At 49.3% G+C, this 26957-nt stretch overlaps 9 protein-coding genes across 12 annotated transcripts; 5 read left to right on the top strand and 4 right to left on the bottom strand.

Moving 5' to 3' along the window:
* Positions 1 to 2: 2 nt before the first annotated feature.
* On the bottom strand, positions 3 to 1109 carry FOIG_02907 (dolichyldiphosphatase). Its single transcript, XM_031200387.1, has 2 exons — positions 804 to 1109; positions 3 to 753 (listed from the first exon to the last, which is right to left on the bottom strand). Exons 1-2 carry the CDS (start codon positions 855 to 857, stop codon positions 94 to 96), a joined length of 714 nt encoding a protein of 237 aa, XP_031070155.1. The 5' UTR covers positions 858 to 1109; the 3' UTR covers positions 3 to 93.
* Positions 1110 to 1152: 43 nt separating this feature from the next.
* Positions 1153 to 4946, top strand: FOIG_02906 (uncharacterized protein). The gene is made up of 2 exons (XM_031200386.1): positions 1153 to 2363; positions 2412 to 4946. Exons 1-2 carry the CDS (start codon positions 1781 to 1783, stop codon positions 3875 to 3877), a joined length of 2049 nt encoding a protein of 682 aa, XP_031070154.1. The 5' UTR covers positions 1153 to 1780; the 3' UTR covers positions 3878 to 4946.
* A 4738-nt stretch (positions 4947 to 9684) lies between these two features.
* Positions 9685 to 9879, bottom strand: FOIG_02905 (uncharacterized protein; the record flags this gene model as incomplete). Its single annotated transcript, XM_031200385.1, has 1 exon — positions 9685 to 9879. One exon carries the CDS (start codon positions 9877 to 9879, stop codon positions 9685 to 9687), a length of 195 nt encoding a protein of 64 aa, XP_031070153.1.
* A 2038-nt stretch (positions 9880 to 11917) lies between these two features.
* On the top strand, positions 11918 to 15195 carry FOIG_02904 (uncharacterized protein; the record flags this gene model as incomplete). 2 transcript variants are annotated; one of them, XM_031200384.1, is made up of 4 exons in its annotated part: positions 11918 to 13268; positions 13318 to 13683; positions 13747 to 13927; positions 13985 to 15195. In XM_031200384.1, the coding sequence occupies 4 exons, from the start codon at positions 12406 to 12408 to the stop codon at positions 14504 to 14506; spliced, it is 1932 nt and encodes a 643-aa protein (XP_031070152.1). In that variant the 3' UTR covers positions 14507 to 15195. The 2 variants fall into 2 exon arrangements, with proteins under 2 accessions (XP_031070152.1, XP_031070151.1); XM_031200383.1 differs by having other exon boundaries at positions 12406 to 13268; positions 13747 to 15195.
* Positions 15196 to 15921: 726 nt separating this feature from the next.
* Positions 15922 to 17143, top strand: FOIG_02903 (uncharacterized protein). The gene is made up of 2 exons (XM_031200382.1): positions 15922 to 16181; positions 16239 to 17143. The coding sequence occupies exons 1-2, from the start codon at positions 16156 to 16158 to the stop codon at positions 17032 to 17034; spliced, it is 822 nt and encodes a 273-aa protein (XP_031070150.1). The 5' UTR covers positions 15922 to 16155; the 3' UTR covers positions 17035 to 17143.
* A 312-nt stretch (positions 17144 to 17455) lies between these two features.
* Positions 17456 to 21446, top strand: FOIG_02902 (uncharacterized protein). Its single transcript, XM_031200381.1, has 7 exons — positions 17456 to 18451; positions 18505 to 18644; positions 18692 to 18780; positions 18829 to 19701; positions 19754 to 20063; positions 20113 to 20242; positions 20292 to 21446. Exons 1-7 carry the CDS (start codon positions 17709 to 17711, stop codon positions 21073 to 21075), a joined length of 3069 nt encoding a protein of 1022 aa, XP_031070149.1. The 5' UTR covers positions 17456 to 17708; the 3' UTR covers positions 21076 to 21446.
* Positions 20227 to 22794, bottom strand: FOIG_02901 (uncharacterized protein). Its single transcript, XM_031200380.1, has 2 exons — positions 22112 to 22794; positions 20227 to 22062 (listed from the first exon to the last, which is right to left on the bottom strand). The coding sequence occupies exons 1-2, from the start codon at positions 22573 to 22575 to the stop codon at positions 21618 to 21620; spliced, it is 909 nt and encodes a 302-aa protein (XP_031070148.1). The 5' UTR covers positions 22576 to 22794; the 3' UTR covers positions 20227 to 21617.
* A 176-nt stretch (positions 22795 to 22970) lies between these two features.
* Positions 22971 to 25482, top strand: FOIG_02900 (uncharacterized protein). Of its 2 annotated transcripts, XM_031200379.1 has the most exons (4): positions 22971 to 23896; positions 23958 to 24081; positions 24141 to 24471; positions 24551 to 24839. In XM_031200379.1, exons 1-3 carry the CDS (start codon positions 23864 to 23866, stop codon positions 24323 to 24325), a joined length of 342 nt encoding a protein of 113 aa, XP_031070147.1. In that variant the 5' UTR covers positions 22971 to 23863; the 3' UTR covers positions 24326 to 24471; positions 24551 to 24839. The 2 variants fall into 2 exon arrangements, with proteins under 2 accessions (XP_031070147.1, XP_031070146.1); XM_031200378.1 differs by having other exon boundaries at positions 24141 to 25482.
* On the bottom strand, positions 24075 to 25931 carry FOIG_02899 (uncharacterized protein). Of its 2 annotated transcripts, none has more exons than XM_031200376.1 (2): positions 25480 to 25931; positions 24075 to 25430 (listed from the first exon to the last, which is right to left on the bottom strand). In XM_031200376.1, the coding sequence occupies exons 1-2, from the start codon at positions 25563 to 25565 to the stop codon at positions 24491 to 24493; spliced, it is 1026 nt and encodes a 341-aa protein (XP_031070144.1). In that variant the 5' UTR covers positions 25566 to 25931; the 3' UTR covers positions 24075 to 24490. The 2 variants fall into 2 exon arrangements, with proteins under 2 accessions (XP_031070144.1, XP_031070145.1); XM_031200377.1 differs by having other exon boundaries at positions 24423 to 25414; positions 25480 to 25827.
* Between the last annotated feature and the right edge of the window lie 1026 nt (positions 25932 to 26957).

Below are 26957 nucleotides of genomic sequence, written 5' to 3'. Positions count from 1 at the left end.
TACAGTGAGCACGGTCTTGCGGAATCCGGGATACCGGTAATTTATATTAGTAGTCAGTCTCTCATGTGATTATTGTTGTCAATTCATTGATGACTATCTGTCTTTCTTTATCGTTCGAGCAGCAGCTCTCCTCTTCTCCCACTTCTCCCAACCAGCCTGACACATGTCCTCTTCAGTGACAAGATCCCTAACTCTGAAAGCTCTCGCCAAAGGCGTCTCTAGAGCCCAGTTTAACCAGCCGGTTTGCCTCACGGCAGCAATAATAAGGAACCAACCGAGAGCGCTTATGACACCTGCAACACTACCCACAACGACCTGTTTAGGGGTATGGTAGTTCAAGTACACTCTGCTCCATGCCGTCGCCGCCGCAATCGCCGCCCCAGCTACACTCACAGCAACTCTCTCGAGAACGCTCCATGGCCGGTGCAAACTACTTTCTGCACGAACCTGATGTACACGAGGCGGCTTGTGGCGGACAAGCAGGAACAGAGCCAGGGAGACACTCCAGAAGGCAACGAATTGTGCGTGGGAACTAGGCATGCCGTAGCCCTTGCCGTGTATGCGACGCGGACGCTCTTCTTTTATCAGCCGTTTCAAGGCAAAGTTGAGCACCTCGCAGGCAAGTTGACCGAGAAACATCAAGGCGACTTCGACCTCGCGGGTAAAAAGGACGAGCGTGGCGTAAACGACGCATAGGGCTTGGGGGAGGAGGGCGAGGTAGGCGCAGGCGAGGGAGATATGGTCGTTGGGGTCCTATTTGTGATTGTTATTTGTAGGTCTTTGTGTGTAGGTGTGAAACTTACGTAGTAGACGTGGGTGACGGAGAGGGAAGCGAGGGGAGTTGAACTGTCGTCCATGATGAGCTGGCTATATGCGGTGTCTGAGAAGTTCAAGACATAGACAGAGGCTGCATTCTCCTGGTAGGGCACCACAGTGGTCTCTGATTGGCACTGTTTGTATCAGAAAAAAAAAACAGAGAAAAGGCTCGGGGCAATCACGAGTAGAAAGCAACCAAAAGGTGAAATCCAAGTTTAAGCTTGTGCTGTAGATGACGATGCAGTCCGCCGGCTGTGGCTGCATATGTGGCTCAGGCGGGAGAAAAAACGTGGCGTCTCGGATTTCGGAGTCTCTTATTTGTCAACGCTGTGAATACCGGATACCGAAACAAGGCGTTACCACATTCAACCACGGCCAAAGAGTCATCTACGTTACTTTACAATGCTATTTCAGGCGTGAATAATATCGTCCCATTTTATTGATAGCCGAAGATTGCGTTTTCCTCTTTACAATCCGGTGTCAGTCACTTGCAGGTCATTCCGAAGTAGCCCTATCTTGGGCACTATCTTAAAAACCCTCTCCTCGCCCCTCTCTACGTAAAGTACCTCCACCAAAGAAGCACCTCATGTTCGAGTCTTGACAAGGAAGAACGAGAAGGAGACTAAAATGATGGAGGCCTAGCAGAAACTCATTAATAAGGGCTGGTCAATTTGAGGGCCCTTGGTATTTAACATACTTACTCAGCCTCGCCACTCTGGACAAAGTCTTTGCTGAAGTGCATCGCCTACACACACTACGCCACTAGAGGATGAACACTCCTCCCAAGGTATAACAACTCATAGCAGTCCCGAGGTGTCAAAAGAATCGAGGTCATTAAACAGGGGGCAAAAGGAAAGCACCGGCCAAAAAGCCTGCCAAGTGTTTTCTGAACTATCTCAGGTTTCGTCCGAATTTCTGGCATCCTGGACGGAGCTGTAAGGTTTTCCTATCTCCCCCAACAGCCATGGACTATAGCGACGACCCACGTCTTATAGAGCTTGGCTCTATTGAGGCTATATACCCAGAGATCCGACGCCCTGACGCAAAAGACCCCTTCACCTTCGAGATAGACCTCCCCGTTGAGCCCGCCGCTCCAGTTACTGTCACTTTCCCAGCAGCCTCAGCACCCGCCCACCCAGGACTCACTACACTTGGCCAAGCTACTGAGAATGCCCAGCCTGAGGTTGATTCTCTCGAAGTCTCGTACCTGCCCCCTCTGCGGTTGAGAGTCCGTCTCCCAGAGGGTTACCCTGCAGATGCGCCACCAGATATTGTGGTATCTACCATACCGCAGTGGTTGTCGAGGGAAACGATCAAACGGCTTGAGGATGATGGACCGCGCTTATGGGACGAGATTGGTCGCGACATGGTTGCATTCACTTACATCGATCATATTCAGCGCGCCGCTGAAGACGTGTTTGGAACCATCAGTCCCGGGGGAACTCTTCAGGTTGATCCAGAACACAAACTCGCCGTGCTGGACCACGATATAAAAGCCAAAAAGGCTGCTTTTGAAAAGGAGACATTTGATTGTGGTGTCTGTCTCGGTATGTATATTCATCACACATCCTCAGTCACGTACTGACATTACATAGATCCCAAAAAGGGCTCCAAGTGTCACAGAATGCTTGACTGTAGACATATATTCTGTATACAATGCTTACAGGATTTCTACAACGACGCCATCAACGAGGGCAACCTTTCTACTGTTCGTTGTCTGAGCCCCAACTGCGCCAAGAAGCGTGCCGCGTCGAAGGACACGAAGAAGCACAAGGTTGCCATTAGCCCCAGCGAGCTTCTTCAGATTGGTCTTTCCGAGGAAATGGTCAAGCGTTATGTGACGCTCAAGTACAAGACAGAACTCGAGTCTGACAAAAACACAATATACTGTCCACGACAGTGGTGTAATGGAGCAGCCCGATCGAAACGCCACAAGAAGCCGGAAGGTTTAGAGTTTGCTGAGACGTCTGATGCTGAATCCGGCAAAGAGGAAGAAGAAGAAGAAAAAGAACAAGAACAAGGAGGGGTTAGTGCCAAGTCTGGAAAAAGGAAGAATAAGGAAACATTTAGCAAAGCGGATCTCTTGTCTATATGCGAAGACTGTGGCTTCGCCTTCTGTGGCCAATGCTACCAGTCATGGCACGGAGAGTTTGTCCGCTGTGCACCACGACGTGACAAGGGAGAACTCAGCGAGGAGGAAAAAGCATCCCTCGAATACCTACAGCTTCACACGAGTCCATGCCCTACCTGCAACGCCCCTGCGCAGAAGACACACGGCTGCAACCACATGATCTGCTCACGATGCGACACTCATTTCTGCTATCTATGCTCTTCATGGCTTGACCCGGTGAATCCCTACCAGCACTACAACCAGCTGGCGGGCGGCAAAGTCACTTCCTGTTACATGCGGCTGTGGGAACTCGAGGGCGGCGATGGCGACGACGTGGGCTTAGGGTTCGTCGGTGGCCGCGGTCCCGTTGCAGATGCTCCCGCGGCACTTGATGATATTGAGCTTATGCCTCTGCCGGAAGTTATCGAGTCTGATGACAGTGACGGCGAGGACGAAGCCAATGTCCAGGGCAACAACAGACCGCTTGGAGGCCAGGGCCAAGGTATCGAGATTGCGCGTGAAGGACCCCTCGTTATACGACTCGTCGACAATCAAGCTCGCGATGGTCGAAGAGCTATTCCTCCCGCTGCACCCGACGCACCGCAACAACTTGCGGGCCGCGGCCATAATGGCCCACCTCGAGGTCCAGCGGGGCGAGGACGCGGCGCAAGAGGGGCTGGGAGAGGAGGAGGCGCGGTAGCCCGAGGGAGAGGAGGAGGAGGAGGAGGAGGAGCTCGTGGCGGGGGAGCTGTTGCTAATCGTCAACGAGTGAACCAGCGACAACCTCAACTACCGCAGCAGGCACAGGGCCAGGATGAGAATAACCAGGATGGTCTGGATCCGGCACAGGAGGCCTGGGTTCGTCGATTTGTGCAGATGGCGCTCAACGATGAAGAGGACCTCGTTGATGGTGATTCTGATGAAGATGATGGTAATTGGATCATTCGGTGACAGCTGTTCTCAGACAGGTTCACGATCACGCCAAGCGCTGTATGGATGGCAATGCGCGGCTCCGCAGTAACGACCCAAGGAGGTTTAATTGATACTGTAAAATCTCTAGATACTGTACTTTTAGGAAATCATTATATGTGTCCTGTAGCAAATGCATGCATGATCTACCATCTCCACCAAGATTCTAGGATGATGTCAACCGGGCTTTTGCTACGGCAATACATATGTGACTATGTATGGCTACTCACAGCAAGTATCTTGCTACGAGAATCAAGTTCTCCTCACCAAAGGACGACGCCAACCTGAATCGGCACGTTAGTCCTAAACCCATACCCCCCATCCCATTCAACGCACATCGGGTTCTCAATTCGTGTTTGCAATCGAGAATCTTCGGTATCAAAGAAAGGCTCCGCTGCAGTAACCCAAATTCGTCCTTGACAGCCGTTGGATATGTGGAGTGTGTACTTGAGACTGTTCTGGTTGGGTGATCTGCTGATTACTCAAACATGGCCGTATGCCTAGTATTCCAAATTACAAGAACTCATTTAGACTTGTGGGAAATGCTCCGATTCTGAAAGACAAAGCATGATGCTTCGTCAATTACCGAAGGTAAACGTGGGTTCCTCCACCTGTATGGAGATTGTAAGGTAACGTCAAGTAGACCGCCAGTCGGGATTTTCACTCGGCAGACGACCCTGATCCCAGACAGCTCGGCCGGCCATGGAGATGGTGTATCCTATATCGGTTTGTTCTGTTCTGTTTCGTTCCAAAGCTGCTGTTGATCCAAATGGAGAGTCCTTTGCTCGCTTGGGACAGCTGACCAATGTTTGCCTTGATACCGTATCCTCCGGTGCTATAGTGAGCTGGCTCGCCGATCGACACTGTGACCCTTGAAGATGTAGACACTCGTGTACTATAGTCAAGGACGGCAACCATAAAGTCAACCACTGTTACTTTTTCTTTCACAAGATGGCGGGGCGGTCAAAGTCAACGTGTCCAGCGCATAAAGGAGTATTTGCGACAAAAGATAAGAGAGAGATAACCTGTCCGCTTCCTGACTCCAGAGGTCATAGCACAAACCTAAACGAGATCTAGATGTTAAGATCAGGATATGTAAAAAGGCCCTACCGCTAGCCACATGATGACCTGTCGGTTGATGCCAAGTACAAAGACACCCTCTTCAAGCGGACACTGCTCCGGCCGACAGAAGGTCCAACAGCTAACGCGAGGGTAAGGCGCAAGCGTGCTCGAGATTTTGTTCACGTGGTGTCGCACGGGATCACCATCTTGGTTGCTTGATAAGACAATAGCCGCTGGTATATTGTACATGCGTATCCAGACCTGCTGGCATCAAGGGTTAATGCGTGGATAATAAGCCGTGACATGCCGTGTTAGCCTTGAATTTCGCTGCCGACCATGAAGCTCACTGTGTCGAAACTCTATGACCTAACAGGGATTCAGGTGCAGCAGCTTGCAGACGCCGCCCTGCTCACAACTATTGCATATGTGCGCCCAAGTCCGCGCGCAGGTAGGCTCGACCTTTAGCCAACAATGAAAACATTGACTGTGATCGTTGACGGGCCTGGGGCTCTGGGCTGACAGTCGCAGAACATGGGAGTCATTAGTGAGATCCATGTTTTTACTATAGTATGTTGTTACCTGGCAGTTTAGCTTAGTTTCAGACATGACAAGAAATGTATCGAAAATTTGTTTGCCGACTGGTCCTCCTTGTCAGGGAATAACGTCCAAGAAGCAGAAAGTAACAATGGCAGTAGCCAGCAATCTCGCTGCTGGGTAATGCGGCAGTGTCTCTTAGGCAGAGCTGATCCTCATCTAGCCTCAAGACCACTGTCCCCAATGACGTGGTAAAAAATCATCAATGAAGGTTAGAGACTTGTGGTACCCAGGATAGGCTGGTTCGGGAGCTCTACAAACCCTCGTTCTTGTTCTAGGATCGGACCCTTTCCCATGCGCACATGCTGCATGCGTGGCTGTCACTCTTTGTCCTCGTCGCAATTAAAAGGTACCTTTTGGCGCTCTCACATACGCCCTTAGTTTCTCGCCCAGATGCCCATTTCTGTAGTGGACCAGCGCATACATACTGAACTGAAATCAGCTCATCCGCATTGCATCGACTCGGACTGCCGGGGGATCTCTCTCACGCTTCCCTGTGGGCGTTGCGTTGATCACCCACTGCCCCAATGCTACCGGATCTTGCCAACCAGGAGCCGTAAGCGTACTCACGAAATACAAGTGTCTTAAAATAAGTGCGGTAGGGCTGAGCTCGCGATACCACGTCAACGTCGAGCAGACTGATTGATGCAGGTACACGGATCAAGCGAGGCCTTCAGAGCGAACCTATTCCTTTAGAGGCATTTTCGTACTTGGACATAACGCACTGTAAATATCACAAGGATTTTCTAGCACATGGAACTTGGAAGTAACTGGTCAGTAAGTTAGTGGGCCAACAAAATGGAATAACAAGGATGTCTCTTCTCACAAAGTTGATTAAAGCATCTGGGAAATGACGATTAACTAGCGTGACTTTGTACTCTGGATGCAGGTAGAAGCGACATTCCAAACCGAACTATTGCCATAAATGGCCTGATGTTTGAAAAGTCTCGGGACTGTTCATCCCCGCGGCAAGGCCGCATAATTGCACAACTTGTGCAGCATCAAAGTTGATAGGTATCTTTCCTTGGGTACTTGCATGGTTAGGCACAGTATGCAAGTAGAACGCAGACCTACATTTATATTTCTTCAAGGGTCTCTGCTAGTCTGAGCTTGTTAGCTCAACAAAGGTGCCGATCGGTAGCTGGGGGAGTTGACTCTACCTATGTACGCAATGTTTCGTTTCATTGCCTAATTGTTTCTTGCCCCCTCTGCTACTCAAACCCGGGGTCGTCGCATGAAAGGACGAGTTACTGCAGCAAGACGGTTGTCTGTTGCAAGCCCCAAGGCTCTGTTACAGTTGGTGGAGTTTAACTGGAGCCAATTCAACACTTTACCTGGCTATCTATAACCGATAACGCCTCAAGTAGGTATTGAGATCGCTTCAAACCTATTGCAGCCACAAATCAGGGATCAGCACGAACCAAGCACTTCTGATCGGGGACCAAGACTGAAGAATTGGGATCAGGGCCACAAACTCATCTCGCTGAATTCTATCGACTTCATGCGCATTAATTCGTATAATTTCGTCCACCCAGGGGAGCGATTCTGAATCGGTCCATATGCATCGTTTGCATGGTTCCGAGATGAATCGCTTTCCTGATTCAAACAAAGGTGATCAAGAGCCGGGTCTTCGATCGGCGTTTAATGTTCAGTTCAACGACGGAGCCTGGCCAAGGGATAATGAGCTATTGCCCAAAGTGAGTCAAGTGTCTCCCAGTCAAGGTTGAAGAGGGACGATCAGCATCCCGAAAGGGACTACCGGCCGGAGGGACAAGGCCCAAGGCAGTCCAAGGCACGCCAGTTCGAGCTTACTTGACCTAAACCCGGAGACATGTGGACCTTTGTGCTTGAGACAGCAGGGGGCGGGACCCATCGGCAGCCATCAAGGACAACGCTAAAACTGAATGCCAGCAGGGAAGCCAATCGACTCAGCTTCCTGAGCTCATGGCACTGTGGGCGTTCAACTGCCGCGATCTGCTGGCGCGTTGCAACGTCTGTGGTTACGCTGCGGTTGAGGAACCAGTAACCATTGCCGTCTCAGCTCTCTCCCGCTCCCTCCAACGGTCACGTTTATGAAACATTCCGATATTGTTTCTCTCTCGCTGCTGAGCATCATTGCAAGGCAGAATCAGAACCCGATCCAGACGTAGTGACACAACCCATGGGCGGGTTCCCTAACGATGGTTCTGACATTTGTGCATGGATGCGCCAGGATGTACTACCTACACCTTTAAGTATGCACCTGCAGGACCGTTTTAGCGACTTTTCCGGGTGGACCAATCAAGTGTCTGTTATATTGCCCTTCGATTGAAGTGCTGCAAAAGCCTGCTGATAACTATCTTAATACCCGTGTATTAAGATCATGGATGTGCGAAACACAATTTCGGAGTCCACATAGCCAGAATAGTCGCCCAGTTCGCAGTATCGGCCCCTTTGTTGGAGGATCCCGTACATACCAGACTGCGCAACGTTTCTCGCAGTGCTCACTCATCATTTGTCATGTCCAGTACCAAAATCACCTTTCAGAGGGTTCTTGAGCTCTGGAAAGGCCAGATTGAACATTACTACTTGTCGCAAAGCCAACTGTGAACAGCCTACTTGTAGAGTTAATAATAGAAACAGAAAGACAGAGAGGGAGACAGAGAAAGGAAGAAGAGGAAGCAAAAAAATCTTAAAAATGGTGGCCGCTTCACCGTGAAAGGCTGAGCCAACCCAATGAAGCTATCTGCATTACTCCAACGTTGCTTTGAAGGCAGCAGACGCAATGGCCTGCCAGATCTCAAAAAATCGCCGTGGCCACCTGGGATGGTTACATCGAGTGATTGGCGGCGGGACAGGGCACTTGTGGATAAGGGAGCTACCACTCAAAGGGTGTCTGGGCGCGTGTCTCAGGAGGAACAGTTCACCGGCGAAATTCAATTCCTTGTTCGAGTTGGGGTTTGTAGCCGGATGCCTTTTAGGATATAGTAGTTCCAGGACATGGCGCGGGCTTGGCAGCCTCGTTTGCCTGCAAGTCTCGATCAATAGATAATACTATACACACACATTCTTTTCGGGTGGCTGGAAGTGTCAGATAGTGGTATGTATTGCTGTTGATACGGGAACGAATGGGGAGGATAGTTGACCACCCTCCTCCGAACAAGCACGAAATACAAGACTGTGCAAGACATGTGAGGATGATAAACTGTGCGCAAGAGTATGCGGTATTGAATGCTCAATATCCTATGTGGATGCGGGGACTCATGTGCTCCAGTCTGTGCGGATTTAGACGTTGGAGATGTGGGCATGCAGTGAAAGTGCTTCGCGTCCAATATTCTTGAGATATGCCCATCCTTGTCATGTCGAAGAGTCGTGAAATCAACAATCAAAGGAACCCCAACCAGCAAAGAAGCGGGCCTCACCCTGCGCGTGGTCTTGAATCCTGGGTAATAAATGTTTTAACTTGAACATATTGGTCTTTTTTAGCTTGGTGCTTCGTTTGGTCTCGACTCTCGGTTTTGGTCTTGACTTCCCCGGTCAGGGAACATCGAAGTTGTTTAAGCAAGGCGGACATTTCGCGCTTTCGCGCCTTTAGCAACAATCCCTGATCACCTAGTGATAGCAATAGTGATAGCTTGATGGTGAGCCCCTCGCTACGGCCGAGCCTGGGCGCTTTAACGATTTGCTAACTTAACTGGAATGCTCTGATATGCTTGGGATTGAGCTGTTAGTGAAACTGCTCGACACCAAAAAATTGGGGTTTTTTGATATGGAGCGGCCCCTGTGGCATCGTGACGACAACAACACGCGATGAGGATGCCACACCCACGACTGATTAGGTTTCTCACTATGCTTTGTATGCATACAAAACCTGGAGGAGGCGGAAGTTTTGGCCTTGTCGGGTGAGAGGCCTGGTAGCCTGGGCCTTGACCGAGTGATGTAAGTAACAAATCACGGTCTGATCAGTGCTAGATGAGGGGATATACTGTGCATGAAAACTGTGGGGGGAAGCCGTTGAGGAGGGCGGCCGTTGAGAAGGGGCACGGCCCCGGCCGCTCTTGTCTTTTCCTGGCTCGCTTCTGCCCATTTTGCGTCTCTAGTGCATCACAATTGCTTCTGAATGGCCATTATCAACCTGGTTGAGTTTCCCCTCGCTACGTCTCCCTCCTTGCTTCGTCCAGAGCATTTTCCCCTCGTGCCCTTGTCTCACCTTTCTCGTGCCCTGAACCTTGCTGGTTTTGGGTACGTACTGCTCCCTTTTCTCCACCAACGAACCAACCAAAGACAGGGCCAGACATTGATACAACGGCGTCCTTGACTTTGAAGCCATCTCCAAACTGGGCGCCCATCTCAAACCAAGCGCATGTTCCCCCTCACACGTCTCCACGAGTCGCAGAATAAAGGCAATGGAGCACCTATGACAGCAGTTACTGAGTCGTGACGTGACTGTCGGCCTTGTTTCGTTTCTCCGCCCGCCCATGTTTTGTCGAGCCCTACCGAAACAGTTTCCCATCGTCATCATTATTAGCATCATCGTCCACAGCACGCACGTTTTCTCTGTCTTACGGACAAGGATCTCGAATTCCAGGAAAACGGGATAGTGTTGGTCCAAGCAAACGCCACATGGCGCAGAAAATAGCCACACTATTGACCGTTTGCAAATACCAACGCCGTCTACTGTACCAGCCATGGCCCTGAATCTCCATCAAACACAAGGCTGCATGCCGGAGCAAGCTTCTCCGCACGTTCGGTCAAATTCAATTCCATCATGCGGCGCAAGCATCCCCAATCTAGCTTTTTGACAATAACTAGTCACCTTGCTCGTGGACAACAACACAATCAACAAACGCGTTTCCACGACTCAGGCCTAGCTAGCATGGATATCCTAGACAGATCATGGGCACATGGTTCGTGCTCTTCTCTAGGCTGCTGTCATTACTGCAGGGCTTTCGATATTACCCATATACACATGCATATAACATTACTGCTTGCTGTAATCCCACAGCATGCAAGCGGCGCGCCCGTTCCTGTTGCTGCCACTGCGAATTGGTCGATGATAATTATGATGGAGCACCGATATGCTGGTGATGGGGCCGTGCCGTTCACTCCACCTCCTCTCCGCTAAAAGGGTTTGAGTAAGCATAAGCTAAGCCGTCTCTTCTGCCAGACCAAGAAGGTACTCCATATTCTCATCTCCCGAGTCGATCCCAAAACGGATCACACTCAAGTACTTACTCCGGCTTGTAACCGGGCCTCCATGCCTTAGTTCACCGGGCAAGATCATAAGCTGCAGTCAGTACCTTTTGCGTGATATCGCCCTGTGTTAATGCTCTATTAGGGCATCTCAGCACAGCGCAGCGCAGCATAGGGCATTGCTATCACAGCCAGATCGTGATGCCAATGGGCGAATGTCAACCGCACACAAGCAAACCCCGGTCAATAGCAAAACTCTTCAAACCTGAGTTTTCCTCTGTTTCCTTACCTCCCTGCTTTCTGAGTTTGCCCCATTATTAACAGCTCTGTCCAACGGTTTTCTAGAAATTTGCGGGCCAGCAACCTTTACTAGGCCTCGGAGGATTCTTCTCTCAGAATCAACGTGCCCCGGTCAAGTGTCAGGGTTCAGGATTGGCTATGGGCAGGGCGGCTTGGTTGATGAGGGAGGGGGCTGCCGGGCCCTCAAGAGATAGTCCCCGTGTCCCCGCTCGACCCATTTGCTCTATCCATCTCATCCCAACCAGCATGGATGGGGGTAGCCAGTACGTGGACCTTGCGTTGGGCATGCCATGCTCTTATCCAAACTTTAGCGTCATGACTGGTCAACAGTACAAGGGCTTTCTCTTTCGTGCTGGGCTTGATGAGCAGGGGTGTTTCTCGAACCCCTCGGTAGACGCTGACGAGGGGATGGCATGGCAAGGGACTACGCTACGTGCTGGGGCGTGTCTGGGATGTCTTCTCTTACCTCGTGTGAAGGTCCTGGCTCCCAAAAGCCCCGGCGTTGTCGGTCATGTCCTTTGCTTCTGCTATCCTGCCTGTATCCGGCAGTTTGCGGTCCTCTCTGGACCTGACCCTCTCTATCAGAAAGTCTCTGGAGCATAGCTTTGTCCGTGCTCCATTGCATGCTCCATTGATACATCCACCTTATCAGAATTGCTTGTCTCCTAGAGAAACAGCGTTTAATAAGCTCATCTTCTACTTCGTAGGCTCTTTATGCTGAAGGCTCCGTTGGTGTTCACCATCACTGCTGTCGAACAGATTATTGCCCTCTGTTAGGAACCCAGCATTGTCAAAGTATTTGCATGAAATCAGCCTCCAATATCACAACAGGCTGTTTTGTTTCTCAGATCCGCCCCTCCACTCCCCGTCCTCCTTCCAAGAACGGCCGCATGCGCTGAAGTGGTCTCCCAGCCCGCAGACATTCATGACTGTTTGTGAGAGCTTATACTAAGAACTCTCTCCGAACTTGATACTACTAGGTCTTGTCGACAGCACTGACCCAAGTCCCTGTGCCTGGACCTCGAAACAGCCCCCCGTCAAACTCGGTCTCCACCCTGGGGACAGTGCCGGGTGTTGTACTAAACACTCCCCTCCATCATCTGCCGTTCCTCTGGCTGCCATCCATTTCCATATACAAGTACACACTTGCACCATCAACCTCAAACATCACTTCCCTGGTGTCTTGAGTATCGTGTTGTTCCTTCGCTTCCACCACACCTTGCGCCAAACACGTCTCGCGAGATTCTTTTATCTCGACTATCTTGTTTGGCCTGATCTGTATCGACATTGATGTTCTCAGGACCACGTTACTAGTGACGGGTCAAAGTCCAGACAACTTGGTCTGGTTGAGGAAGCGGCAAAGTTGAATAGTTTATGCTCTCATGACAACCGCAACGGCATACCCGGCCACTATGGCAGATTTGAGAGGACACCCAGGGCATTCAAGCATGTGGTCAAGTTACGGAGGCTCAGTACACATACCAGGTCGAGTGGCAGATCCCATGCCATCAACTTCTTCGCCGCTCTCAGGACGGACTAGTAGTAACCATACCGAGATGGATCAGCCCTCTTACCCCTACAGCCGATATCCCCAAGACGACCAAGAAGCATACGACAGACCTGCGCACCCAGAAATTGTCTCACATCACGGCTACCCAAACCTGAAGAGGTCTTTCTCTGAAGCAGAGCCACCTGCTTACCAGGAAATTGTCCAGGATCTCCGTGACGACAACTCCAAGATGACAGCCAGCCACGAGCACAAGCTCCTGGCCTTCAAGAGGACACAGGATAAGCACACCATTGTTGACCAGCAAGGTCGCATGCAACAACTAGAGCTGTCCGCTCAACTCCACGGGATGTTCTTCCTGTCCGAAATGCCTGCGAATACATCAGATGGCTCGCTCAGACAGCCTGAGTTGACCTGCTACCGAAGAAATCTATTTCAAATCAGCGGCACACTTGTTACTCCACGAGGTCAGCTGTCTGTGATCACCGAATCTGGCGAGACTGTTGCAGTCAGCAACATGGAGGTTACTATTTCTGCCATTGAGTCTGTCGATGGCAACCCGGTCCGATTAATCGTGATTCCGTGGAAAACCCCCCCACCAAACTCACCAGAGACAAACCAAACCCCAGATCAAGAACCACAGTCTCTGCCCCTAATTCCTTTCCAGGACGATGGGACAGAATCTGATGGCGAATATGCTGTGTACCCCATCGGCTGGCGACGCCTTCAATTCAGGATGTAAGTCATTGGCTGCACTGGCAACATTCGCTTGCTAATACGATCACAGTGCAACTGCAAACAATGGTCGTCGAAAGGAGCTCCAGCAACATTTCGTCCTTCATCTCAAAGTCGTTGGAACATTGGCCAACGGTACCAAGACTGTGCTCACAGAATCCACGACGGCGCCCATCGTCGTCAGAGGGCGAAGCCCTCGCAACTTTCAAGCTCGAAAAGAGATCCCTTTGTTGGGATCCAGTGCAGGATCCCGAGGACAAGCCCTTGTGGAAACTGGAGTGGGAGTTGTTGCGGGGCCCCTGAGCGCAAAGCACCAGGAAGCGAAACCGAGAGGCATTGACGCTCAGCTCCCACGGACAGCCTTTACCTTCAACGCGCCGAAGATCCCGGGCACACAATTAGGCCCAATACGATCTCAGTGAGTTTGCACCTGAATCGACTTGGCTGTATCTCGATTTGAGTCGTACTGACTGATATGTAGCTCATATCCAACTTGGGGGACACCGCCGGCCCAGGTGCCCTTAGGTCATATCCCAACCTCCGGCGCAGAGAGTTATCCTGCGGCATCAATGGGCCCTCTGGCTGGTACGACAAGTTTCCCTGCTGAATCACAAGGAATGCCCATTCAATCATCGATGGAACCCCCTGTGCCCATATCCATGGTAACGAATGATTCGGAGCACCCACCAGTCCGATCCCAGTATACTTATAATATGCAGACAACGACTGGCCCCCCGCAGTTATCGATACACACCACTCCGCTCGGAAGCCATGACCAGGCCATGAACATCCCTCGTTACGTCGACAACCCAAGGCCGTTGAAAAGCCCCCGACACATGAGTCATCCATCGATAAGGAGTGCGGGCTCAGTAGCGAACACCGACGCCTCTCCAGAATATCGATACGCCCCGTATGCCCCCGTGAACTCGAGTTCTAGCGAGGTTGCGCAGCCAAGTTACAACCCAGAAACGTCTGGGCCACCTTCAGTGCCTGCAAGGGACTACTACGCGCCCGCGCATACCTGGACATCAGCGCCTGGGGAGCATAGTGCGAACCTGGCATATGCCAGCACTGCCGAGTCTCGGCCATACCCTTTCCCTCAAGACGAGTACAAGAGTACACCTGCGGGAACTTCGCCAACGAAGACCGAATCGAGCCAGCCGCAGGCTTCGTCGGTCTATAACGGAGCCACGAGAGGCTCTTTTGATGCCATGCATCAATATTCCTGGAATGGGAACTAGACTTCTATGTCTTATTTTATCCACAGTTAAGAAGCTCGCGTTTGACGATATACAAAAGTTGCCATCAAAAGATGTTGGCCTAACGAGAAGCATGACAACCACTGGACTTGTGGAGCGCTTGGTTCGTTTGTCAGTGAGCTTGTAACAATACCTACTGGAGTTTTTCTATTTTTTATGACGGATGGTGTTGGCAATCTGAATTGGGCGGCTTGCACTGATTTGAAACATGGATACCAGAAAGTAGACGGAGCCGGATGCAGAGGCAAGAATGATGAAGAGTTAATGGGGGTGAAGAGGACTGGCCGAAGGAGAAAGAAGGAAGAGGATCTGATACACGAGGATTGATAACGGATGACTAGAGGCTAATGACGCTGGGGAACGATAAGAACTGGTCAATTCGAAGCCTCTGATTAATGCAGAGCGGCTGGTTCTGCAACGATTCGAGACGCCGTTGCATGTCTGGGGCTAAAGGACGGGTCAGGCGAAACACGGGCGTATCTTCTTCTCTGATTTTGTTTGTTAATGTTCTTATTTATTTTCTCCTGCGGGTATGGATCTGCGGATTGTACCAGTTCCGTCATAGGGCGGAGTTATTGTGTCAAGCGGCATGTCGAAAAAGTTGCCGCTGAGGTCGAGTTCCCTTATGTATCGATGAAGTAGTTAAAAAACAATCGGAATGTGATGAAGAAATTCCCTCGGGCCTTTAAGTGACTAGTTTGACTGATCACTCTTGTGAAGGAGGTGCAAGTCTGAATCGATAGTTGGGTAGCGCTGCAAAATGAATAGTCATCATCCTATCCCTGGTTGGTCCTTGCAACTGAACGCTTGTGCTGTGAACTACATTACAGACTCGAGGCTTGGGCTCTTTATACTCAGAAGCGATCAATAACTGAGGTCACACGAACGTCGCACCATCGAATGACCCTCCGATGCCCGGACCATCTAATGCCATGCCCCCTCATGCTTGTGCTGTGCCAAGTTAATGTCCCAATAGCCTGGTCGTATTTGAGCCTCTAAGCAGGGCTATCGTGGGGGATGGCTTTGTTAATAGATCTGTTCTGCAAGTGCAGAAGATAACCTGATTGGTTCACCTGAAGAGCTGAAGTTCAAGTTGATTAGCGTGCAGAGGGAATGTTAAGTGTAACAGAATATCGCTTATTAATGCTCGCCTTTTGTTAACCGTTGATTTATGGTATCCGAGATAATTGCGTTTTAATCAACGGGCCATTAGGAGACATCACGAATTCCATCTGGTGCTGTGAACACTAAACTTTCTGACAAATTCTCAATGCTTTAATCATGATTAGAGGCAAGCTCTCGGGATCAGTACTACCTACTAACCTAGGCACGATCCGCATCCAATACAATTTAGGCACCTTAAAGTAGATGTGGCTGGTGCGAGGCGATAAGATAACACGGTGCTATCGCAGAATTTTGGTATACGGAGATTTTGCTGCTTACAGCACCTTGACTTTTGATGGAAGTGGCCCAGCCTCGAAAGATCCCCGCAAATCTGTTTCCATGACTTATCTTGCTGCACCCTCTATAACACTGTAGTCTTTGTTTCTATTTTCACATTGAGACAAACCTGCCCAGAATCTCACTTCGTGTCCCCTGCGGCTATCCACCATTGACAAAGAGAGAGCAGCATGTTTGAAGTGCCTGAAGCAAAGAGGTAATTGATGGCCTGTTTACCGTGATTCGTTTTTTTAGGTATTAACTCGCTTTTCAGGGTTCGAAGAGAAGATCTGGACAAATCAGATGATGGCGCAGAGAATTGGAGTGACGATGGCATTTGTGATGCCGAGTTGCGCGCAACACTGAATGCGCAGATCGCAAGATCATTGGGGCTGGAAATCTTGGCAGAATCGACCCCTGAAGTCGCGATGAAGGACTGTTCTCTCACAGGAGGCAAAGAGTCTCGTGATGACGATATTGGAGATTCAGAGGCTATTCCGGCTGCCGAGGATGATCAGGAAGAGGAATTTGTTTTTCGACTTTTCAGCAAAGCCCCACCAAGTCAAAAGGTCGTGCTGGAGGAAGATCCTGGACTAACAGGCGATGGAACTTTCGTGAGCGGCCGGCCACTCACTTACTATGTGGTTAAAAACATCTCTGCAGAACGAAAGCATGAGTATACTGTAGCAGCAGTGAGTGGGGATCAAGTGTTGGCAAGATCACACGGCAGGGCTTGGGGCCTCGAGGTTCCTTGGAAGGTTACGAAACTCGCTATCACTCGAAAAGCCAGGGCGAATGAAAAACCAAAGGATGAAGTGGCCCAAAGAAAACGACGACCAGGAAAGAAACAACGGATATCCTTAAGAAAACGAGCAAAGGAAAGGGAAGAGAGGAAAGCAGCCGAAGTCAAGAAAATGGCCGAGAAAGAGGAGCATGTAAAAGACAAGAAGAAGAGAATGAATCGCCTAAAGAAGCTACGAAAAAGGGCAAAGGCAAAAGGACAGAAACAAGTATTGAAAGAAGGAGATGGGGATAATGGCTCTCATGCAGATTCATCAGGTTCTGAGTGAGCTGGAATTTCCTGCAAGTCTTAATGCTCAATATTCTATTAATTTTATTTAGAGACCCTTATAGATAAAGAGAAGTATTATCTAATACACTGTTTAAGTTTTTAAAATAGTAGTATTTAAATACTTTAATAGATATTTTTTATTTTAAGTAATATTTATATAACTATATATATTATATTCCTTTTAAGTTTAAAAAAAACCTATAAGGGATAGTTACGTAGTAAGCTTAAAAATATTAAATGCAGTTAAACCTAAGCTTTTCTTAAATTATTTGTCTTATATGTAGTTGCTGTCATAGTATTTAATGACCACGGCAATTATGATGGTAAGTTGAAGAGGATGGGACCCTTAGTTGCGCCTGCCAGGACCTGCATCGGTAGAGCATCCGCCAATTATATTCGGCGGGCGTTACCAATTCCCAAGGCTGAGGTGTCGGGTGCCCTCCTCCTCCATTAACTCAACCAGGCCACGTCTACAACCATTATCACTCAACATAGTCATACATTTCGGCCTCTTCAAAGCATCGGTTGAGACAAAAGTCACATGCTTGTTTTTTGTAACCAACACTTCATCAAGCAGTAATTCCACTATGGCTTAAGCACCGAAACAAAAAAAAACATCGACTTTGGCGGGGCATTTGTTTAGATCAACCTCACGAGCAACCGACCAACACCATGAGCAACGTCTGGCCTCCAAGGGTCTCTCAAGACGATGCGCAACCTGTTACTCCGATAGAAGATGTAACTGACACAGGCGAAATCGCTGACCTCGCCGGCGAGGCCGAACAACCCGATCTTCCACCGGTTCCTGCGCCGCCTACAGCAGCACGGCCTCCCCTCGAGCGAAACACTCTACAAGGCGCCCCTCCAGCCGCGCCTATGGCGCCTCCTCCTTCAAATGACCAACCTTCGGGGACCGACTCGCTCTCTCTCCAGCAATTGCGCCATATAGTAGCGGAGTTCAATCGCGCCGATCCCGTCGCCTATGATTTTGAGTACACCGACATGGGTCCGCATGCCGAAGAGATAGACGAGTGGTTCAACTATCAGGTACCACAGTGGGTTAGGCTCAGTGCTGCACAGAGAGCTTTTAAGTGGCACTGGCAGCATGAATCGAGATCTCAGGACTCATGGGATGATGCAGATAACGATACTCGGGCACGATTTGTCCAAACCGCTATAGCGGGTGTGCAGTCCAATGATGCAGCATTACGGTCAGCTTCTATTGGGAAGCTGGTGTATCTGGTTTTGGGCCGTTGGAATGATACTGCCATGCCGAATGCGACACCAGGGGACAGCCGATCTGTCGCGAGTATTCCGCAGCTACAGGCTATCAAGGCTGGAGTCGAGTGTCTTAGCTCTTTGGAAGGGCTGCCCGTGATATGGGAAGCCCTGCGGAATAACTTCGAAGTACAATGGTGAGTATAGCCTGACGTGCCTTTTGCAGCTTGATACTAAGTATAGATTCCAGGTCAGGGGAACCTCTCGGGCAGCATAACAGCGCCCAAGAAGCTCAGGATGAGTTGATGAATCTCATGACCATCATGTACGTTGCAGTACAGGAAACTCTCAACGACCCAGAAGACATGTCCTCTACATACAGAAAGCTCTGTAAGTTTGTTCTTCGTCTTGTATCTGGCCTTGACTGATAGGAATAGTGGAACTCAACCCCTCAATGGTCGATTACATGTTTACAGCAACTTCGAAATTACGATGGGATGAGCAAAATGCCATGCCCCAAACTCAGGTATGCTGAGCAGTCGTGTTTCACGCCGTCATGCTCATTCTTCAACAGATACTCCTACTGTTTTGGAAATCAATTCTACTTGTTTTTGGTGGAACTAAAGAGCTCGAAGCTATCAAAGACGCTACTAATGAGATGGGAGACAAAGCAGCTGATAAGAAGACCATCACTGCTTCACCCTTAGACTATCACGTTTTCCGGCAAGAGATAACATCAAAATACCCAGCATATGTACCTCCGCGACCAGCCATTCCACTTGAAGCAGACAACACCTCTTTATTACCCCCTCTCTCGAGTCAAGTTTCCAGGAATAACGGTGCTAACGGTATCATTCCCGCGCCACCCCAGGTTCACAGTGGAGGAACCTCGATTCTTGACCAACCAGTACACATTGCAACCCCAGCGCCGTCGCCACCCCCTTCTCCAGCAGTAAACGGAAAGGGAGGCAAGAAACAGAACTATCAAACAAACCAGAACTTCCCTTTCATGTACCCTCCCTTAGATGCGTCGAGCAACTTTGCTGGCGGGAAAGGCCCTTCTGGTCTCCAACATACTCTGGTAGGCCGAAAGTGGGAAGGAAGCGATATTCCCGCTTCCATCCTTGAAGCTGGAGAGTTATTCTCAAAACGAGTCAGGATGACGCGAGCGACTCGCCAGCTCTGGGAAGAGCGTGAGCGATTTCTCAAGTTTGAGCGCGGCTATAATAGTGACCACAATGATGATGACGATGAGATCGAGGGTCTAGACCTTAATGAGCTTTCGGCAGAAGAGCAAGAAATTCTGAAGGCGGTAAAAGCGCAGACAAAAGCAGAGGAGAAGAGAAAGCATCCCATCGCTCCTGAACCGGAGATTGACTATGGTCCTCGACCAGAGCTGTTGTCTGAACGAGACAAGCAACGCCTTGCTGCTGTTGAAAAGTTCTATGTGGGTGGTAAACACGAATCATGGAAATGAGAAAGATGCTAACGACGTTTAGCGTGATGCTCTGCCTCACCTCCAATCGCTTGTGATAGTCCTGCTGCGGCCGATTCTTCTTAACGTGACAGCAATCGTCGCACAGCAACCTCAACAAGCACCTCCAGGAATGGGTAGAGGTAACAATCCTGGCATGAACGGCGGTCCTTCGGCGAATAGACAGCAGCAGGAGTTGCCAGGACAGAACCTCCCCAAACCACCGACACCTGAATTATCACTAGAAGAAGTTGACGCCGCCAGGACTCGGGAAATTACATCGAAAGCCATGACTGGGATTCTCATACTCCTGTTGAAATGGCTGAGAGTTTCTCGTATGTTGACAGAGTTTATTCGATTGGCTTCTTTGCTGACATTAAATAGATGTTCTCAAATTCGAGTATATGACGCAACTTCTATTGGACTCTAACTACGTCCCTCTCGTCCTCAAGCTCTTTGCTCATCAAGATGTTCAGCAAGTGGTCGATAGCAAAATGGACCGCGCTGAAAATAGGTATGGGGTAATGCTTGGGAGTTTAGAACCAGTCTGCTAATATTCCTAGTTTCTTCCATTTCTGTAGCCTGTTGTCGCAATCTAGAGATAAGGCAGCTGCAGACTCGGTGCAGGAAGATGAAGGGGATGACGAAGAGATAGAAGAGAGTGAAGACGAAGCTGCCCCCCCGCCAATCAGGAGAAGACGATCGCCAACTGCGCAAAACGACGATGACACAGATTCCAACAGTGATGACCACGCTACTTCAACGAGACCCGAGGTAGACGAGCTTGGCTATCCCCTCAATCAACAACCGACAGAGCCTATCACAGACTTCTCGCGCCGCAACTTCTTCTCCCTCATTAATTACTTGAGAGTGATGCAAAAGATTTGCAAAAACAAAGCACACCGAAACTTGCTGCTTGTCCAATACAAGTCGTCAACAATCCTTAGGAAGTCTCTCAAAGTACCTCAACCAGAACTACGCCTTTACACGCTTAAGTTGTTCAAGAACCAGGTTCCCTACTGCGGCCGTAAGTGGCGCCAGAGCAATATGCGGGTGATCACGGCGATATATCTGCACTGTCGACCGGAGCTGAAGGACGAATGGCTTGCGGGAAGTGACGTGGATGCCGAAGTAGACGCAGCGCTTCCCCTAGAACAAGCATTGCGCAGCCTAACACACTGGCTTAACCTTCGCCGGTACCCAGACAAGATCGCACCAGACATTAGAGCTGCCATGCGAGACGAGCAGGACTTTTTCTCCAGGGAACTTGAGAAGCTGGAGTTGAATTGGACAGATGGGGGAGGTGACGATGGCATGAGCGAACTAGAGCCGGGTGAGGTCTGGTAAGCTTGTTACATAAAAGGGTTCTTGCTTGGGCGCTTTTGATTGATATGGCGATGGCAAACAGCAAGTTGTTTGTTTACTTTCCGTGAAGACTCGAAGATTGTGGGTTTCCCGTTACATCAGCTTTTTGGCATGGAATGTAACTGTTCAACCTCTTTGATACCTATTCAAGCCTGGCTCTGCGATGATATGGAGATGGAAGAGATTAAAGCGAAGAGATCAGCCCGTCAGATGGGTATAAAGTGTTCAAGCGACAAAAGACCCCGGAGAAAAATTAAACTAAGAGATAGTTTAAGGTAAAAAGAAAATGTGAACAGAAGCTTTGAATTGGACGTTCATCAGTGAAAAAAACGGCTCATCACTATTATCACGGCTTTGAGAAGATCAAAATACATATGATTAATCATTAAGCAGGCTAACCAAGCCCTATTATCTAACATAATGTGAATATTCATGAGCAACCTGTTGATTTTGCTGGGAGCAACATTCGGGGCATCATTCTGTGCAGTTTTTCAATTCAGATTTCCAGTTTCTTTCGTTCTATTTTAATTGCGATCATAGACACCGTCTTCGTAGCGATAGTTTGGATTCTCGGTCTGACGAGCGGGCGGTTGAGTGACACCATACTCAGGCTCAGGGTAGTGAATCTGACCATAACCGTCCTGGCGCCCATACTTGGTGTCTTGATAACTGAAGCCGGTGTTATCGTACTTGTTGTAGGTATTGTCAGGGTAGTTGTTGACGGCGGTGCGATCTGTGGTATGGCTCTGACGATATGTATCGAGCTGATCAGGATGAGTATGCTCCGGCAAGTCATGACCTTCTTCGGCGGCAGCAGTCTTGCGACGACGGAAAAGACGGCCCAGAAAACCACCCTTGGCACCATAACCCGAGGTGTAATCGTTAGCAGGACTGGGGCCGAAGCGCTTCTCCTTGCGGTGGTGGCGAGCAAGGGCAACCTCGATCACAATGGAGAATATGAAGAAGATACTGTTGAAATGTCAATTGCGGTATGTATCAGTCTAGATTTGTGACTTACATGGCGATGATGGAAACAGCTAGACAAGCAGACTGGAGCTTGCAAGCCGTGCGGTAACTTGGCAAAGCAGTGAATCCATCACTTCCCTCAGCAGTGTTTCCAGCTTTTCCTTTACCAAAGGGAGTGTCGAGATAGCCAGTGCAGCTGCTGGCACCACCCTTGTTGGCAACAGCAACATAAATAAATGCACCAATGAAGGCGACATCCAAGATAATCGCGAGGAGAGAAGAAAGTGTACGACCAGCGAGGCAGCAGACAAGCACCAGAGCTGCAGCAGTGTAAAGAACAGCTACACCAGAGATACCCTCCACAGCGCGGATGGTATCGCTGATGTGAAGGTTGTGGTTATGGAGCGTGGCTAAGAAGTAGGAGTAAATGGCAAGGATGAGGGCTGCACAGGCAAATTGAATGCCACGAATGAACCATTGAAGGAACTTGAGCGCGGTTCCTGATTTTGCACCCATGGTTACTTAGGTTTATACGAATATTGTCAAGAAAATAACGAAGATGTGAGAATTAAGGTTCATGGAGGGGATAGGTAAACTGGGTGAGGAATTCGGGGTTTAAGTGGCTTCTGGTGTATGGGCACTAAGCTTGCGCAAGACATCCATTATTACGTAGCTGGGATCCCTCCCAGCGCCATTGCAAAGCATCTGATTGTGTGGAAGTGGCCGAGTTTCTGTTGATCGCATTCAGAGTGGCGATGCTGAAGCGGCCGAATCTGGTGATGACGACGTTGGGTGTGTGGCTTATATGTCTGTGATTGGATGGAGGAGGTGCACAGCCTTTGTTTCGTTAGTGGAGACGCTGGCGCGGTGTGGCTTGGATGGGTTGGAATTGGGGAGCGCTTCTTAATCATCTACCTACCTCAGTATCCAATAGAGCCATTCTTAAACGGGAGGAAGAATAAAATTAGATCTTCCAAGCGAACAAACGTTTACCTCAATTATTGCGCGAAAATGGGAAGCTAGATAATATACATACCGGTATAGTCTTCACCCATATTCGGTGGAGCAGACTACCTATTGTCGATCATCAGTCTCAGGTTTCTGATGATGTCAACCTTGAAAAAACTTCAACGCCAATGACGACTGAGACCGGGAGATCAACTCAACTGGAAGTTTTACCTGTTAACCCAGAACTGAACAAGAAGAGATGGACAGGGGGGGTCAAGAACTGCCGAAAGGTTGATTAAGAACTGCCCAAGTTCCGAACCTCGTGACAAGGGTACGCCGTCTAGCAAAGGTTCGAAAGGGATCTGGATGTCCCTGCATTAGCCATATTCTTTCTTCAACGACCTTGATTTGCTTTACAGCTTCATTGCCACGGGAACCTGGTATCCCTAGGTGGTTAACTAGGAAGCTTAGTAGGCAGAGAAGACACCCTTACAAGCAAGCCGGCATTGTTTCTTTTTCATGGCATTGGCATTCAAGAAGCATCACCAAGTATCTATTATATGCTTTGTCTAGCGAATCGTATACAGAGTATATGTGGTCATCCCAAATACATCACCATCAGCTCCATAATAATAAATTACTTTTCTCGTCTCTCAATTCGAATTTGTTATTTCAGGCGGAGAGTTTCCTCTGTACCTACTATCTAATTGTGAGTGAAGTTCTACGGTCGTTCGCCTCGTACCCCGCCGTGTGGTGCAACATGCCACCACCCCACGACGCGTCTAAACACGTTCAATGGTAGGCTATCTTTCATCTAACAACTGAAGTGACATTGTTCCGACAAAAGAAAATCGAGATGGCAGACACAACCAGTGACGAAGATCGAGAGGTAGGAAACTTTTGCTTCATTTCTGACAATGTTGCACCATTAGCTAATCAATTGAATGTAGCGCCTCAAGGCTGCCTTGTGGTACGCAGTTGGCCAAATAGTTGATGAGGAGTCTCTACGTCGTAACCGAAATGCCACACCACAGTTCATCGGCGCACTCACAGAGCTAGTCTGGACACAAGTCGGTAAACAACAATCGCCATTCCCACTTTAGTATCGGGAAAGGGTGCTAACTGTAAAACAGAAAACGTTGCCACAGATCTGGAGAGTTTCAGCAACCACGCTGGACGGTCCACAGTGACAACAGACGATGTGTTACTTCTCGCCAGGAAGAATCCCGATCTACATCAGATCATGAAAGAGTTTGTTGACCAGGCCAAGGCAGAGAAGGGAACTGCAAAGAGTAGAGGGGGTGCGAGCAAACGTTAGACTTGTGGGAGGGCATCTGGGAGTTTGGCGCAACAAAAGGGACTTGACTGGCGAGCCAGAGATTACGGTTAACGATACGCAGCTTGTGAGAAAAGTGCTGACAATCAACCGGCTATTTGTTTACTCCCCTTTCTACGTGTATATGTGTATGTTCTATGGACTCTCTCAGATCTTGATCGAGGATTCCCCTCGATATTTATCCCGATATTCATTGAGCATCCCCAGAGTAACATTCGAGCCACCACAAAGCACGATCACCACATTCTTCTTACCCCATTCCTCGTCGGACATGCCCTGTCCAAGCACTCTTCTCAGATCCCCACGATAAGCGGGGGCCAGCGCAGCACCGCACGCGACTTCAACCAAATGCCGCCCATCGTCAGCGAAGCGCACGGCACTAATGGCAGCATCGGCATCAGACACAACGAGGCTCTTCATAGTCTCTGGAGAATTCTGGCTCCATTTCCAAGTCTGCTCTGACACTCTAGTGGCGCCCAGAGACGTTGCGATCGAGGTCATCTCAGGGAGTGTTACGTGTTCTTTAGCAAGGACACTTGCATTGAGACTGTCTGCTCCCTTCGTTTCGACGGCCACGACAGCTGGTTTCTTATCTTGCCAAGGACGGCCCTCAACGCCTTGCATCAGGCCATTGATCAAACCACCGCCTCCGACACTACAGACAATGGCTTCGATGGGCTCTTCAAGTTGATCTCGGATCTCATCAACCATAGTTGCTGCACCATCCCAAACCCGAGGGTCGTCGAAAGGCGGGACATATATGCCCGTGGGATCATTTGCCAATAGCTCCTCACGCATATACTTGTCACACTCGGCCCAATTCCTGCCTTCTTGGTGTACTTCCACCCCAAGGTCGAGAAGCTTGCCCTTCATGAGCTCAGTAATGATGGTAGGAATTACGATAGTCGCCTTTTGGCCCAGAGAGAGGGCAGAAGTTGCACATGCCAGACCAGCGTTGCCGCCAGAGGAGCAGTAGAAGTGGACCGGGCCTGTGGCAGCCGCCGCCGCCTGGGTCATAAGGTTGCCAATGCCGCGGGACTTGAAAGAGCCTGAGGGTTGAAGATTCTCAAGCTTAAGGTACACATTGCTCAGATGATGTCAGTTGATTTGATCTGTGTCGTGACGGTGAAGCTCACCAGCCTGCCACGCGGGACAGTTGAGGATTCAAGAGACATGGTGTCCGGATCCATGGTAGCTTTGCATCGGAGCCGAGGGAGCCCATGATGACAATTGGGTTAATCGCCTTTGCTGAAAGTTTGAGATGCTATCCTATTGCCACTTTGACCCCAATGATCGATTAAGGTTGGAAGGAGAGGCGACTCGGGGGAACAGTGTGTTATGATCAGAATTTCGTGAACATGAAGAGATAAAGAGTCAGCAGAAAAAGGCTATACTGATTTTTATAGATGCCTAGTTGCCAACTAAGAACCACAAAGACTCCGTAGAACGCCGCCGAGAGTCTGTCTTATTGAATTTCTGTTTTTAGCGCACTGCGGAGTTTGACATAGATCCCCAAATATTTCCCTAGACTGTATCCACTTGCCAAACGAAAGGCGCAAATACAGTGACAAATGCATCTCAAGCCTTCGAAATGGTTCTGGCCTTTGACTGTCTGAGTCAGATGAACGAGGGAGTTTACTTCCCCTTTAACCAATGTGATATGACCCTAGAATATCTACAAGTATGAAAACGGGTTACAACCATCTGACTGGCTTGACACATTAGTTCATACGATGAGCGACAGACATGCCAAAGGCGATGCTGTCGCCTCACATCAGGCACGTGTAGAGAAATGCAAAGAAGAGTTCAACAGCCGTTGACCCTGATAACTTCGAATCGTTGGCTATAGTTTACGCAACATTATTGACTTTTAGGAAGATTCATTCATACGTAATTTATTCGACGCAATATGGAAACAGAAACGTTAGACTTTGAAACCTGCGTTTGCTGTAAGAATGCGCTGACATTTTTGTACTGAAGCAATCATTTGAAAACACCCAATGTCAGCTAGTCTTGATAATCAACTGACGAGATCACTCTGCACACCGACAAGAAGTATCTATCATGGGCGCTGAGCTTAAAGACGCATACCGTAAGACGACCGGTAGCCATGCTCCAAGACTTTTGACATTTCTCTTATCACTTGGCCTCCATATGTTAATTTTGGATAGATGACTTTCGTATACATCCTCTTGCAACTTTCATCGCAACTATATCTAGCCAGGTGTTGTAATCATAATTGTTCGTCTTTTCGCCCACAGTTGGAGCAAGTGACTGGTAGGTGATCATCGATACACTGTTCGCAAATACCTTATAAACATGTCTTCTCACAATTCCTTTCAAGGATATCATAAATGTGACCACCGAGTCAGGCTCTTCAAGCGTCCATGAGGCCCTGGTTTCTGTCGAACGATTACGTCCATGCACGGCGACGTATCTCCCGAGCACACCTTCAGCAGGAGAACCCGGCAGACACATGCTGTGGAAAACTTGGGCTGTTTAACTCAGTGGGCGTGAGCTGGAGGTTAACACCTTGGTCTCCCAACACTTGCTAAAGCTCTCTGTCGGTGATTATGTCGTCCACAGCCTTGATACACTCCATAATGGCCTCGGT

This window comes from Fusarium odoratissimum, assembly GCF_000260195.1.
Source record: "Fusarium odoratissimum NRRL 54006 unplaced genomic scaffold supercont1.3, whole genome shotgun sequence".
In the NCBI taxonomy this organism is placed as follows: domain Eukaryota; kingdom Fungi; phylum Ascomycota; class Sordariomycetes; order Hypocreales; family Nectriaceae; genus Fusarium; species Fusarium odoratissimum.
This window is presented reverse-complemented; position numbering and strand designations above follow the sequence as displayed.